Raw genomic sequence first — 16564 nt, forward strand, 5'->3', positions numbered from 1 at the left:
TGGAAAGAAAAAAATGAAAGGAAGGGAGGGAGGGAAAGAGGGAAAAAGAGAGTAAGGGAGAAAAAAATAGCTGTAGATATGTGTGTTTTTTAGTATACATTTATATTCCTAAATTTTAGCTCAGTCCTCTGAAAGGGCCTTGAAGTACACACACCACTTTGAAACAAGCATATATAGCACTCTTATCTTAGTTTTGAAATACCATTAAGCACCAAATAAAGAACAGGAGAAACAGATGATTTGAGGGCTGAAACTGGGAAAGTACAAGATGAGCCGAGAATATCTTGTGCCAGCAAAGTAGTACCAGAAAACTGATGAAGACACATATCTCCCCCCGACCCCACAAAAAAAAAAGAAAAACAAAGATTATTTGAACTGGTTTAATTGGGCTCCCGCTGGCCAAATATGAGACAATTTTAACATCAAAATTTAAAAATAATGGTAACAGGCCCTGGCTGGTGTGGCTCATTTGGGTTGGAGCATCGTCTGTGCATGGGAAGGTTGCTGGTTCAATCCCTGGTTGGGTGCATATGGGAGGCAACTAATTGATGTATCTCTCTTACATTGATGTTTCTCTCTCCCTTTTTCTCCCTCCCACCTCTAAAATCAATCAATCAGTCAATTAATCAATAAAAATAATGGTAACAGGCTACTCAAGAAATAAAATAAAAATCTATGAATCTAACTGACATAGCAAACAAATAAATAAATGGCAGGATATGGGAGGCTCTTCCTTACAGTAGAATACCAACTGATCAATACGGAAGGAATTATGAAGTTTTAAAAAATTACCATTTGGCAACCATCCTATATAATAAAAGGGTAATATGCAAATTGACCCTAACAGCAGAACGACCAGGAACAACCGGTCATTATGGACACGCACTTACCCACAGGGGGCAGATATTCAACATAGGAGCTGCCTCCTGGTGGTCAGTGTGCTTCCACAGGGGGAGCACCACTCAACCAGAAACTGGCTCATGGCTGGCCAGCGCAGCGGTGGTGGCGGGATACTCTCCTGCCTCCATGGCAGCAATAAGGATGTCCAACTAATGGCTTAGGCCCGCCCCCCTGAAGAACAGGCCTAAGCCGTATCCCCTGAGAGCTCCCAGGCTGTCAGAGGGATGTCTGACGGCCAGTTTAGGCCCGATCCCCTGGGGAGCAGGCCTAAGCTGGCAAGTGGACATCCCCTGAGGTCCCCAGGGCTGCCAGAGGGATGTCTGACTGCCAACCTAGGCCCGATCCCCTGGGGAGCAGGCCTAAGCTGGCAAGTGGACATCCCCTGAGAGCTCCCAGGCTGTCAGAGGGATGTCTGACGGCCAGCTTAGGCCCGATCCCCTGGGGAGCAGGCCTAAGCTGGCAAGTGGACATCCCCTGAGGTCCCCAGGGCTGCCAGAGGGATGTCTGACTGCCAACCTAGGCCCGATCCCCGGGGAAGTGTGCCTAAGCCATCAGTTGGACATCACCCGAGGGGTCCCGTGTGGTGAGCCGGCATGGCCATGGCATACTCAGCCCCAGGGCGCCTTATGTGCCACGCCAGCTCAGCCTGATTCAGTGACCCTGAGAGGGGGCAGTGAAGGATGGAGAAAAGACAGACAAGAGAATAAAATCTGGGTCTGGGTGGGATGCTGCTCCTGGATGGAGAGACAGTGCCACGGACTACAAGCCATGTTTTTATTTTTTAGCCAGATTCCACGAGGCAAAGTAAGGGTGTGGTCAAGATGTTTACAACATTCTCATGGGTTTCGATGCTACTCAGTTACATGCACCTGAACTCTATCAAGCCCATATTACTCAGATATGTGGGGCCACATGTTCAGACCATAGGTTCAAGCTTACAACTATAGCTGTTGGCTATAACTGTGCTGGGAGGGACTTGCCTTCTAAGCTGGGACTTGCGTGTGGCAATGAGAGGACTGTGCCCTCTCATTAGTCCAAGGCTTGAACCTGTCCAAACACTGTAGCCACTCTCCACAGTCTCGGACTGTGGGAGGTCGCAGGCCAGGCTGACGGACCTCATCCCCGAGTACAGGCGTTTTCATGCACCGGGCCTCTAGTTTTAGTAATAAATGATTCAGCCAAGGATCATCAATAGATGCTAAGATAGTGGGAGGAAGTTTGAGAAGGAAGAGAATATTTTTACATAGTATGAATATATTATTTCACAAATTATTCATTAAAAGAGAAAAGTAGTAACTTCATAGATTAATTTAGTGAACACACCTTTTAAAGAAATGGGAGAAACTAAGATGGCTGCATAGGTAAACACCGAAATTGCTGCCTCCCACAACAACTTCAAAAATACAACAAAAAGACAAAACGGACATCATCCAGAACTACAGGAAGGCTGGCTGAGTGGAAATTCTACAACTAGAAGGAAAGAGAAAAACACACTGAGAGCCAGAGGAGCTGCGGAAGTAAAGTGCAGAGGTACGGAGGCTCGCATGCGCGGAAAGGGGCTGGCACCTGAGGACGCGGCTGTCTTTTTGAATCAGGAGGGAGTCACCAGCTCCTGACTGCTCTGAACCCCGGTTCCGGGAAGTCTCTGGGGACCCAGGACTCATACGGGGAGAAACTGGACTGTCTGGCAGCAGGCATAACTCGGAACATGAGGACAGCTTTCCCTCAGAGGTGCTTGCAGCAATTAAATTACCGGGACACTGAGACGCGTGGCCCCTTAGGGAAGGGCTGAGGACCAGCCATAGCTGCTTGCTCCGCCCTTTGATTCCCTGAGACCCCGGCCCACCCAGGCTGCGGCAGAGGCTTTTGCATATGAATGCCCTGGCCCTTTGCAACCTGAAAATTACCTAACAAATTACAGCTGGGCCAGACAGACCCAGAACTTCCAAGAGAAGGCCCAAGGCCCCACAGCAGCTTGCATTGCTTCACAGCTGGGCCTTAACAGGGCACCTCCAAACTCCAAAAAAGGAAGGGGAATCTGCAGTTCTCTTCATAGCTCCTGCCAGGTAACCTCCATAAGGGACACACTCAGGGGGAAGACTCAGTGAGCACCAAAGCCCCACTGAAGCAAGTCTTGCCCCAGAAGGGTGTCTTCAGCACAGAAGTTCTCCCACTGCAGACACAGCCGATTCTCACTGCCAATTGGCCTGGAGGTCAATTCCTCCCAGTGATACCTACAACAATCAAGGCATAACTACAACAAGTCTGTGCACAAAGCCCACAAGGGGGTACACCAAGAGTGTCCACCTCAGGTAACTGGGGAGGCTGAGCCACTGGGCCCTACAGGACACCTAGCACACAAAACCACTCTACCAACACAGGGAAGCATAAAAAATGCAGAGACAAAGAAACAGGTCACAAATGACAGAAATGGAGGAAAGCAAGCGACTAGATATAGAGTTCAAGGCCACGTTTATAAGGTTTTTCAAGAATTTTATGGAAACCGCCAATAAATTTAGTGAGACCCTGGAGGATATGAAAAAAGACCAACTAGAAATTAAACATACACTGACTGAAATAAAGAATAATATACAGAGATCCAACAGCAGACAAGAGGATCCCAAGAATCAAGTCAAAGATTTGAAATACGAAGAAACAAAAAATACCCAACCGAAAAAGAAAAAGGAAAAAAGATTCCAAAAATATGAAGATAGTGTAAGGAACCTCTGGGACAACTTCAAGCGTACCAACATCAGAATTATAGGGGTACCAGAAGAAGAGAGAGGGCAAGATATTGAAAACCTATTTGAAGAAATAATGACAGAAAACTTCCCCTACCTGGTCAAAGAAATAGACTTACAAGTCCAGGAAGTGAAAAGAACCCCAAACAAAAGGAACCCAAAGAGGACCACACCAAGAAACATCATAATTAAAATGCCAAGAGCAAAAGACAAAGAGAGAATCTTAAAAGCAGCAAGAGAAAGAAAATCAGTTACCTACAAGGGAATACCCATACGACTGTCAGCTGATTTCTCAACAGAAACTATGCAGGCCAGAAGGGAGTGGCAAGAAATATTCAAAGTGATGAATGCCAAGAACCTTGCAAGATTACTTTATCCAGCAAAGCTATCATTCAGAATAGAAGGTCAGATAAAGAGGTTCACGGATAAGAAAAAGCTAAAGGAGTTCATCCAATTGGATGAACCTGGAGTTCCTCCAGGCCAATTGGCAGTGAGAATCGGCTGTGTCTGCAGTGGGAGAACTTCTGTGCTGAAGACACCCTTCTGGGGCAAGACTTGCTTCAGTGGGGCTTTGGTGCTCACTAACAACCAAGATTACTTTATCCAGCAAAGCTATCATTCAGAATAGAAGGTCAGATAAAGAGCTTCACGGATAAGAAAAAGCTAAAGGAGTTCATCACCACCAAACCAGCATTATATGAAATGCTGAAAGGTATTCTTTAAGAAGAGGAAGAAGAAAAAGGAACTCTTACCATTTGCCACAGCATGGATGCAACTGGAGAGCGGATAAATACCACATGATCTCACTCATTTGTGGAATATAATGAATAACATAAACTGATGAACAAGGACTGATCCAGAGACGGAGAGGCATTGATTGGACTGTCGGGCCTTAGAGGGAAGGTAGGGGAGGGTGGGGGTAAGGGGGAAAGATCAACCAAAGGACTTATATGCAAGCATATAGGCCTAACCAATGGACACGGACAACGGGGGGGTGAGGGCATTAGCGGGGGGTGGGGGGGGTAGAGGGTAATGTGGGGATAAGGACACATATGTAATATCTTAATCAATAAAAAATATATTTAAAAAAAAGAAATGAACGTTAACATCACTAATAATGGGTTAAACCAGCATCATGAATTTCCCAATCTGATGCCCTAAGTCAGTGGTTCTCAACCTGTGGGTCGCAACCCCTTTGGGGGTCGAACGACCCTTTCACAGGGGTCACCTAAGACCATCCTGCATATCAGATATTTACACTACGATTCATAACAGTAGCAAAATTACAATTATGAAGTAGCAACGAAAATAATTTTATGGTTGGGGGTCACAACATGAGGAACTGTATCTAAAAGGCCAGAAGGTTGAGAACCACTGCTTATTGATGCTAAAAACATGTAAACTAAATCTAACCATGAGGAAACAGCCAACAAACACAAATTGAGGGGCTTTCTAGAAAAATAACAGGCTTGTATTCTTCAAAACTGTCAAGATTAGGAAAGAAAGACTGAGGAGTTTCTCCAGATTAAAGGAAACCAGAGAGGTGTAATAAAAGCAATGTGTATTTAGTACCAGAAAAAAATTCTATAAAAGACATTATTAGGACGATTATTAAAAATTTAATATGGACTGCAGGTTAGATAATAGTATTGCATTAATGTTAAATGTCCTGATTTTGATCAATGTATTGTGGTTATGTAACAGAAAATCCTTACTCTTAGGAAATACAATGAAGTATTTATGGTTACAGGGCATGTCTGTAAGTTATTCTCAAATGTTTTAGAAAAAAAGGGTATGTGGTTGGGGACAGGGAGAGAGAGGAGAAAACCAATGAGAAAGAATATGGAACAAAATGTTAACAATTAGTGAATTTAGATAAAGGATATGCAAGAGTTACTTGTACAATTCTTGCAACTTTTCTGTGAAAGTGAAATTAAATCAAAATTAAAAAGGTGTTTCTTTTTAAAGTCAATGCTTCATTTTATCATCTGAGATTAGCTAAATTCTAGCTGTTGCTCAGAATCAATTTTCTAAGTACCAGGCATTATAAGTACTTTTACACAATATCTCATTTAATGAAAAAAAGTTACCAGAAGTTCTGTCTGTAAAAGTTGTGGCATCTGATGTGTTTGTCTGCCATAACATCCCTTCCTTGTTCTGGCTACAAAAGCCCTTTCTTTGTTTGCCTTTCCACAGTGGCCTGAGGCCTGCTGTGCTCACTCAGTGTCACATTCCCTTAACTAAAGTGATTCACACAGTGATGGGTGACTGATCCATGATCTCCCAGAACCCTCTCTGCTACTTGCCTGTATGAGATATTGAGGAAGCAGCACTCCCTCTGCTAATATTTTTCCTAGGAGGATGAGACTTGGGCTGTGGACTGCCATCATGCTCACCTTGTAGGGAAAGCCTATCCAAGAGCTGGTGAGAACAGTGCTTGATGCAGCTGTGCTTAAAGATCTACCCCTAGAGCTAAGTAAACCAAAAAACTCCAACTGTGCATAAGTGTTAGCTAAGTAAGTTTCTGTTACTTCTGATGAATATACTCTTAATTGACACAGTAGGTCAAGTGTCATACAGTCAAAAACAATTCAAATTATTTCTAATTAAAACATTCCCTTAAAAAAGTAGAAAATCACGCTTTTTACTCACCAATAATAAAGCTATGGTCAAATTTAATACATCTCCAACTCTATAAGTAAAAATTAACATGTACTAGAAAATAAAGATAGCTTACTAAATGTGCCCATATTTTTAGTATGGTTATGTCATAAAGTTAAATTTGAAGAAATTGGAAACCAAAATTGGTAATAGCTTAACAACTAGTAAGAGAGCACAGAAAAAGTAAAGTTAAACTTTCCGATTCAATCCCACTACACACCAGTTGAATTCACTTTCTTCCATCACTACAGTTTTATAGTTTAAACATAAACCAAATGACTACATAGAAAATGGATAAAATGTGTGGATGAAGGCATGCAGATCCAAGAACATCAGTTTTGTAAAACAACTCAAAGCATAAGTCATATTACCCTATTATGTCTTCTAAATACCAAGATGAGCATATAACATTAACAACTTACCATCAGAACTTGTGAGGACAAAGCTTTCTGCTTGAGTTTGTTTCCTGGTGCCTAAACTTTTTGGAAACCAGTGAAGATCTATTGGATAAATATCATCAGGAAGCTTTACTATTTGACTTGTTTCACTGGTTAACAAGTTCCACCTCACTATTTGGTGATCATCACTGCATGAATACAGTTCTTCTGCATTAGTCCAGCCCACACAGCTTACTAATTCTTGATGTGTCACCATGTTAAGGAGACAAGACACAAAAGTCTTACATTTTAATTAATTTTCAGATGCAGATTATAAGATAAGTATAAAATAGGATCAAACATTTCAAACTTCTAAATGTGTTTTCATTTTATGACTTTCATATATTTTCTATTTAAAGAAAAATAAACATCTAACCAAAACAGTTGTAAAAATGAAAAGCAAGATAAAAAATCCAAATGCCAAGAGAGAGAAAAAGGCCCTAACTGGTTTGGCTCAGTGGATAGAGAGTCAGTCGGCCTGTGGACTGAAAGGTCCCAGGTTCAATTCCCATCAAGGGCATGTACCTTCATTTCTGGCACATCCCCAGTAGGGGGTGTGCAGGAGGTGGCTGATCAATGTTTCTCTCTCATCAATGTTTCTGATTCTCTGTCCCTCTCCCTTCCTCTCTGTAAAAAAATCAATAAAAATATATATTTAAAAATATATATATTAAAAAAGAAAGAGAGAAAAAGAATTGACAAAATGAAAAATTTTTAATTGTGCTATAAAATATTCCATAAACAAGACTAAAAGATATACAAAGCATCTAACAGCTCAAAAGGTATGAAAGGATATAATACACTCAATTACTGGGGGATAAGGGGGGAAGTATGTCTTTTTTATTTACATATGTCTGTATCATTTAAGTTAGAATAAGCATGTATTATTTTGATGAGTTTTTAAAAATCAAGTGTTAAAAGAAGATTGAAACCTAACAGTAAAATATCTGCTTAAATTACACATTATAATAACAATCTACTTAGGAAAAAACATATAGCTTAACAGCTGAAACAAAAATCTTACCAAACTTTTTGACATTAAATTCAGGGAATAGTTCAATTACAATTTAATGTGCCTATAAAGAAAATAGTGCTGGGTGAGACATGAACCCTAAAATTCTTACTTTAACCCATTTTTTATCTCTGATTTATCAGGAGGATTTCTATAATTTGAGATGCTCAGTAGCCCTCACTTCTCCATCAGAATGGGCTGCTTACCCTAGGTTCTAGGGCCTAGGAGAAGCATATATTTAGAGAAGGCATTTCAGTTTGTTGTTTACCAGGGATGTTTTCTCTTGTTTACATCTGGATTTCTATATTACCAGGTCATTTCTAGGTGAGTTGTTTGTTCTCTTGTTGTTATTGTATAATCCTTTTACTTCCTTCTCTTCTCATCAGTGCTTTTTATTGGCTTATCTGAACATTCAATAAACTTCAAGGAAAAAGAGACAATGTGCCATAATTACTATGGGATGTTCTAAGATTTTTTCATACTATTTCAAAATATGACAGATTAAGCAAATAACCAAAAAGGCAAAAATAAATTATAGAAAGATTATCAAAGTCCTAAGATAAATAGGTAATAAAATGGCACTGGAATACTCAAAATATAATCTAAACAAAAGGATATCATCACTAGACCATTACTGAAAAAATTATTCCAATATAATTTCTATAGCCTAAATGATGTTAGGTAAAGACCTTTAGAAAGGCAGAATGTTAGGTAAAACTTAGAAAGGGAGAAAGCACATACACACACATTAAGCTTATCCTTTATAAATTGCTGTAAATAAACATCAGATGTGCATGACATATCTTCAAACTAATAGATCAACTAAAATTATGAGAGAAATGAGAAGAATGTCAGATTAAGAAAGTCTAAAAAGACTGCTATTAGACTATTATTCAGCTTGAAAAGAAAGGCAAAAACAGATAATGGACATAGTCGAAATCTTGTAAATGGCATGAGTCTTGCATATGGTATGATTATATATGGCATGAACACCTGAGGGCACACTTTGAAAAAACAGTAAAAATGATTTAAGTACAAATAAAAGGAATTATACCTTCACTCAAAAGGTAAAACAAGCAGACAAGATAATATAAATTCAAAAGATTTAATCAAATGTCTAATTCAGTGCTTTTCTATCTCTGATGATGAAAACATATTTTTCTTGATTTCAAATTTGTTGCAGATCAACATTTTGTTAGATAAAATAAAAATAAATTACTAGAAAAATGATCTTATATTTGGATGGTTTCCCAATGTCAAATTGCTACAAAAATTGTTTACCTCTTACTTTCAATTTCTGTACTTATCCCTTTACAGACCTGTAATAAAGTCTGCAGATAATACTTTTAGAAGCACTGGTATATATAAAAATGAAGGTGGAGGAGCCTATCATATCTTCCTGATACATAATCAGAAATTCTTGTTGACAAAATATAAGGTCATGTGTTGGAGAAAATATTTATAATTTCCATCTTCTTACATCTATATGTATAAAAGCCTAAGCGACCATTATGACTGGTCTCTATGATGCTCACTGACCACCAGGGGGCAGACGCTCAATGCAGGAGCTGCCCTCTGGTGATCAGTGCACTCCCACAGCCAACCCCTCGTGGCTGGCCAACTTCCGGCGATCCCTCTTCCCAGCAGGCTGGCCCCGAGTGGCTGAGATTGGGACTAGGTGAAACAGACTGATTAGCCCCTATCCCCGGCCAGGCCGAGGAACCCCACCCGTGTAGGAATTCGTGCACCAGGCCTCTAGTGAAATAATAAAGCTCTAACTGCTCAAATTTCTTCAGCTTGTTCTCCACTTTATCATGAAGGGAGTATAAAGAAATAAAGCGAAATTCATTTAAAAACTTACATCACACTAGCAAAGAAACTATTTGTTTAAAAAAAGCTTCTCTTTAAGATCCTACTAGACTAAACAAAAATTATTTTTTATGTACTTAAGTACAGTACTTAAGTAAAGTAAGAAAAATGTCAATAAGAATTTGAAAGTAAGATTTAGAGCAAATAGTTTGCTTTGGAGAATTACCTGCAACACATGACCTCAAATATTTCAAAAACAATTTAGTTAAACTGCCATTGAAGGAATGAAAAAAAGAAAAAACACAAAACACCCATTATCCAAGTAGAATACAAAATAGAACAAAACTTAACAATACTCTAGTAAGATGATCACAATAAGGTCTGCAAGTGTTAAAAGGATATGCTTTGGTTCTTTTAAAAGTGATATCTTCAGTCTCATGCTTCCACTTTCCAGCAAAATTTTTAAATGCTACTTGAATGCATTCACTGTAAAAATAAAAATTAGGGGGAAAATATAAAATTTGCATTAAAAACAAACATATGTACACACACACACAAAATAAAAGCAAGCAAAACATCTTAGGACCCCAAGGACACTGAAACACACCTTTAATCCTGCTGGCATAAAGACAGGGAAAGAGGAAGAAAACTAGTCAGTGTGCTAATCCTGCCAACAGGTGATTAGAGACCTTGGGTTGGACTCCAGAGGCCCTCTACACCCTGCCTGAAACAGTCCTACAAGTGCAGAGCACTAAATCTGGTCAGGTAAATAATCTCCAAAAGCTATCTGGAGATCAAATCAGAAGATTCTGTAAACTAGGCCCTTGCCCGTTTGGCTTTGTGGATAGAGCATTGGCCATTGGACTGAAGGGTCCCAGGTTTGATTCCGGTCAAGGGCATATGCTCCAGTTGCAGGCTCAATCCCCGGGGGCGGGGGGGGGGGCAGGGGGGGGGGAGCGCAGCGGGCTATGATTCTCTCTCATCATTGATGTTTCTATCTCTCTCTCCCTCTCCCTTCTTCTCTGAAATCAATAAAAATATATTTGTTTAAATGATTCTGTAAACTGGGAAGCCCTCAATGGCAAATCAATATTGGTCATGTTGAATACATTAAAATAAATTCCCAAAATGTGATTGAGGGCTAAGATATTAAGGGCTTTAATAACGTGGAAATATTATGATATCACCAACCTAGTGGTCCAATCTGAGGTTTACATTCTATTGGAGGTAGATGTATTACTCCAACATTTATGGTTGCCATAGTGACAATTTGAAAAATAAGTGAGTTAGGTAAACAGCGGTAATAAAATCCTTATAAAAGTTACATGAAAATCACAATGTAATTGACAAATAAAAATCTAGAAAAAGAAGAGTAATACTCCCCCAAATAACCAGGTCATCAAAAGATACAAATCGGAGAACCAAGATGGCGGCATAGGTTAACGCCGGAGTTTGCTGCTTTGAACAACTACTTCAAAAGTGAAACCAAAAAACGGAAGGGACATCACCCAGAACCACAGGAAAGCTGGCTGAGTGGAAGTCCTACAACTAGGAGGAAAGAGAAACACACACGGACACTCAGAGGAGGCGCAGTGCTGAAGTCAATTTCTGAGGTGCGGAGGGCGCGGAGCGGGCTGGCGGCGGAGGGCGCGGTTGTTGTTTTCAATCGGGAGGGAGTCGCAGACTCTGAACACCAGATCCGGGCGAGTCTTTAGGGACCCAGACTCAAACGGGAGAAGCGGGACTGTCTGGCTTCGGTCAGAGCGAGTGCAGCTTTCTCTCCGAGCTTTGCAGCGGGTGCTGGGACTCAGAGAGGCAGAGCCCCTGGGGACAGGACTGAGAGCCGCCATAACTGCTCTCTCCGGCCCACCCTGTTGATCCTGTTCGACCCGCCCTGCCCAAGCCCTGTACACAGGCATTTGCCGGATAGCCTCAGGCAAAGGCTAGATTACCACCTCCCTAGAGGACAGAAGTTCTCTCACTGCTGACACAGCTGATTCTCATAGCCACTTGGCCTGGAGGTCAAACCCTCCCTGGAATTACCTACAACAATCAAGATTTAACTATAAGACTGCGAACAAAGACCACTAGGGGGTGCACCAAGGAAGCATAACAAAATGCGGAGACAAAGAAACAGGACAAAATTGTCAAAGGAAGATATAGAGTTCAGAACCACACTTTTAAGGTCTCTCAAGAACTGTTTAGAAGCTGCCGATAAACTTAATGAGATCTACACGAAAACTAATAAGACCCTCGATCTTATATTGGGGAACCAACTAGAAATTAAGCATACACGGACTGAAATAACGAATATTATACAGACGCCCGACAGCAGACCAGAGGAGCGCAAGAATCAAGTCAATGATTTGAAATGCGAGGAAGCAAAAAACATCCAACCGGAAAAGCAAAATGAAAAAAGAATCCAAAAATACAAAGATAGTGTAAGGAGCCTCTGGGACAGCTTCAAGCGTACCAACATCAGAATTATAGGGGTGCCAGAAGATGAGAGAGAGCAAGATATTGAAAACCTATTTGAAGAAATAATGACAGAAAACTTCCCCCACCTGGTGAAAGAAATGGACTTACAGGTCCAAGAAGCGCGGAGAACCCCAAACAAAAGGAATCCAAAGAGGACCACACCAAGACACATCATCATTAAAATGCCAAGAGCAAAAGATAAAGAAAGAATCTTAAAAACAGCAAGAGAAAGAAACTCAGTTACCTACAAGGGAATACCCATACGACTGTCAGCTGATTTCTCAACAGAAACTTTGCAGGCCAGAAGGGAGTGGCAAGAAATATTCAAAGTGATGAATACCAAGAACCTACAACCAAGAGTACTTTATCCAGCAAAGCTATCATTCAGAATTGAAGGTCAGATAAAGAGCTTCACAGATAAGGAAAAGCTAAAGGAGTTCATCACCACCAAACCAGGATTATATGAAATGCTGAAAGGTATCCTTTAAGAAGAGGAAGAGGAAGAAAAAGGTAAAGATACAAATTATGAACAACAAATATGCATCTATCAACAAGTGAACCTAAGAATCAAGTGAATAAATAATCTGATGAACAGAATGAACTGTTGATTATAATAGAATCAGGGGCATAGAAAGGGAATGGACTGACTATTCTTGGGGGGGAAAGGGGTGTGGGAGATGTGGGAAGAGACTGGACAAAAATCGTGCACCTATGGATGAGGACAGTGGGTGGGGAGTGAGGGCGGAGGGTGGGGCGGGAACTGGGAGGAGGGGAGTTATGGGGGGAAAAAAAAAGAGGAACAAATGTAATAATCTGAACAATAAAGATTTAATTTAAAAAAAATATTAAAAAAAAAAGATACAAATCAAGAAAATGCTAAATTGCCTGAGTTCATTTTATAGTTATAGGATTCTTTCTGAGTAATATCACTAACCTAAAAAGAAAATAAATAAATTAAATCAAAGTGTAATTAAAGGAACAAAATCCTCTTCACCAAGTAGGAAATTACTGCTAACTATATCAAAGGATATGCTGAGTATAGGTAAGAATTCAGTAGGTCTCCCTTAAATAACTTATCATTCCCCCTAACCAGGAAGGTTTTTAGATCAGCAAGGTGCTAAACATAGCTGTATTTCAAAGCATCTTTTTCACTTATTCTACTCATAAATTTGTTAGACTGGGAGGAAAAAGTTGTTAAAACCACAGAAAAAAATCTGAAGTTTTATGGTCAGCCAATATGCAACTAGGGTAAGAAGCCTCTCTGTCTCTTCCAGTTCACTCAGCAAGATTTCTGTTCAACGTCAAAAGTATGAAACTATGTACAGCAGCCAGAAAAAGAACACAATCTCTTACCCACATACTTCATAGGCTCACTCTTGGTCCTTAGAGTTTCAACAATGTTTTCAAAACTCCTTCCCCCTCCCATCAGACCCCTTCCAATTAGAGAGGGGGGAAGAATACACATACTTATGAAATTCTGCTTTTTCATAGTAAGTCAAATTCACCCTGCTTATAAGGATTTTAAAATAAAAGCAGATAATTGTTGCTTCTGAAAATGATAACAAATGACAAGAAAAAATATATAAAATCTGAATATACAATTACAACCAGAAACTTGAAAGATCTTTGACAAAGACATGATGTAGCCTAAATCAAAGTACCTCAAACATGAAATCCAGAATTAGGAATAATGTCTCACCAAAAGCAATAATAATCTCATCTAAATAGTAAAAGCAGCAATTTTTTTCATAAGAAAGAAATCTGCAACAATTCAGAAACAAGATGCCAAGGAATTACAGAAAGAGGAAGGTGGCATTCTAACATCAGGAAGATTCTCCCTTGCTCAGAAAGATCTTCTCCATACATCCTATTTCTTTTTATGTATTTGTTTTTAATCTTCACCAAGAATATGTTTTGTGGGGTTTTTTAGACAGAGGAAGGAAGAGGGGTGGAGGGGGAGAGAGAGAGAGGAAGGAAGGAAGGAAGGAAGGAAGGAAGGAAGGAAGGAAGGAAGGAAGGAAGGAAGGAAGGAAGGAAGGAAGGAAGGGAGAGAGAGAGAGAGAGAGAGAGAGAGAGAGAGAGAGAGAGAGAGAGAGAGAGAAGAGAAAGACAGAAAGAAAGAAAGACAGAAAGAAAGAAAGAAAAGAAAAGAAAAGAAAAGAAAAGAAAAGAAAAGAAAAGAAAAGAAAAGAAAAGAAAAGAAAAGAAAAGAAAAGAAAAGAAAAGAAAAGAAAAGAAACAGAGATTGGTTGCTTCTCATATTTGCCCTGATGGCTTGGAACCCAAAAGCAAGGTAAGTGCCTTGACCTGGAATCTAACCCTCAACCTTTTTGTGCACAGGATGAAGCTCCAACTAACCCAGCCACCCAGCCAGGGCCCCAAACATCCTATTTAGCTGAGATCATTTGCATGAAGGATATGGCGTTCTGGTGTGAAGCTAAATAAAGAAATAAAGAAATAGTATTAGCACTTAACTAATTCAGGGAAGTGCAGAGCTGCCTGAGGGCTGCACTGAGGAGGTTTTTATTTGCCAGGCATTGGTTATCAAGGATCTGAATAGTCAGTGGTACTGGGGGGGGGGGGGGGGGGGGGAGTAGGGAGTAGAGTGAAGAGGGGTTGGGGGGGAGGGGGAGGTAATAAAAAGAAAGTTGCTCGAGTATAGGTAACTTGATCAATTTCACAACTTTGTAAAGGGAGCACGTGAGAGCAACTATGCTTTTGCTACCAAAAATCATTTATAATTTGTCTTTGGTCTAGTGTGGGTCAAATTTCATGGAGCTTAAGAGGCAAAAATGTGCTCAGCAAACCCTTGGTCAACAACCAAAATACTGTATACTCCAAATCTGGCTACTTCTCAGCACGTCCAGCATAGTCCAGTCACCGTCATCCCCTGCCTTGATTACTGCAGTAACCCCAGAACTGATCTTTCTGCTCCGACACTTACTCTCTTAAAATTCTAAATACAGCAGCCAGCAATGCCTTTAAGACTAAGTCGGATCCTGAAGGCCAGTATGGCTAATACAGCGTGAGTGAAGGGAGTGGCAGGAAATTAGGGGAGAAGAGAGAGGGTACAGATCATACAGGGGCTTGAAAAACCACAATAAAAGCTTCAGATTTCCTTCTGAATGAATGAAGAGTTGTGAGCAATGAAGAGATACAATCTGACTTACGTTTTTAAAGTGCCAGTATGGATAGTATATTTTAAAAGCAAACGAACAAAAAACAGAGCAAGGATTAACAAGACTGGAACCAGGGAGGCCACTTAGGATTTCAATAGTCTAGAAGAGAGATGAAAGATGTGGCTTGGATGAGAAAGACAGTAGTGGTATGACTGATATGAAGAGGTCGCATTCTGAATATATTGTGAAATAATATTCCATAGGATTTATTGATGAGTTGGGTTTAAGAAAAGGAGGAATAAAAAATGACTGAAGCTTCAATAGGTAGAACAGAATTGCTATTTACTGAGGTGAAGATTGAGGAAGGAACATGTTGGAAGATATAAAAAAAATTTTTTTGGATATGTTAAATTTAAGGAGCCTATTAGACATCCAAATGGAAAATTCAAGGAGATATTGGATATACAAGTCTGGAGTCAAGGAAGAGGACGGAGCTGGAAATATCAATGAGATATCAATTTGAGGGTTGTCAGTGCAGAGATCATGTTCAAAGCCATAAGATGAGACTGCCCAGCTACATGAAAAGGTGGCCTAAGAAGTCCTACTAAAGTCTGAAGTATTGTCGGCATTAAGATTCTATTTTTTGTTTTGTTTTGTCAACCCTCACCTGAGGATATTTTTCCATTGATTCTTAGAGAGAGTGGAAGAGAGGGGAAGAGACAGAGAGAGAGAAACATCAATGTGAGAGACACTTCTATTGGTGCTTCCCGAATGTGCCCCAACTGGGGATTTAACCTGCAACCCAGGTACGTGACCTTGACCGGAAACGAACCCGGACCCTTCAGTCCTCAGGACCCTCTATCCCAAAGCCAAACTGGCTAAGACAGCATTAAGATTCTACATGAAGTAAACTAGAGAAAAACAAATGGAGATATAAATACAATAAGATGCTTAAAACCTATTTGGGGAGAATGTAGATATTGGTAATGCTGAAGTAGGTTAAGATGGTGAAAAGTGGGTGGCTGAGGTCAATGAACTGAGAGGCCTGGGAATGGGATAGATTGATTTGTGGATATTACATCACTGAGAAGAATGAGAGGAATAGTGGTGGAGATAGACACGGCATAGATCTGGGAGGACTGCAGAAAGACAGGGTAGACTGGTAGGACTTATTTCAAAGAGAGTAGGAGATTTTAGAGAGGAAGAGGAAAGGGAATCAACTGTCCAGATACACTAATGAGAAAGAAGGCCCTTCGACACATGGGAATCTGGGAGGCTAAACAAGTCTCCACTTGAGAGGGCCGAGGGGAAGGCAGTTTCCTTAGGAAAGAACCAGACTTAAGTTAGACTGTGAAAGTAAAGAAATAAACCATCCCAGAGTAGATTTTTTGGCCAATAACATATTGT

At 40.3% G+C, this 16564-nt stretch overlaps 1 protein-coding gene across 1 annotated transcript in view; it reads right to left on the bottom strand.

The window, feature by feature from the left end:
* Window positions 1-16564, bottom strand: part of IFT80 (intraflagellar transport 80) — a 122548-nt gene that overhangs the window by 96997 nt on the left and 8987 nt on the right. The window contains exons 2-3 of the mRNA XM_059686914.1: window positions 9961-10046; window positions 6725-6944 (exon numbers count right to left, since the gene is read on the bottom strand). Of these exons, the coding sequence (XP_059542897.1) occupies window positions 6725-6944; window positions 9961-9999 (259 nt within the window). The 5' untranslated portion in view covers window positions 10000-10046. The remainder of the gene's footprint in view (window positions 1-6724; window positions 6945-9960; window positions 10047-16564) is intronic.

The sequence above is a fragment of the Myotis daubentonii genome, chromosome 3, assembly GCF_963259705.1.
Source record: "Myotis daubentonii chromosome 3, mMyoDau2.1, whole genome shotgun sequence".
Taxonomy (NCBI): domain Eukaryota; kingdom Metazoa; phylum Chordata; class Mammalia; order Chiroptera; family Vespertilionidae; genus Myotis; species Myotis daubentonii.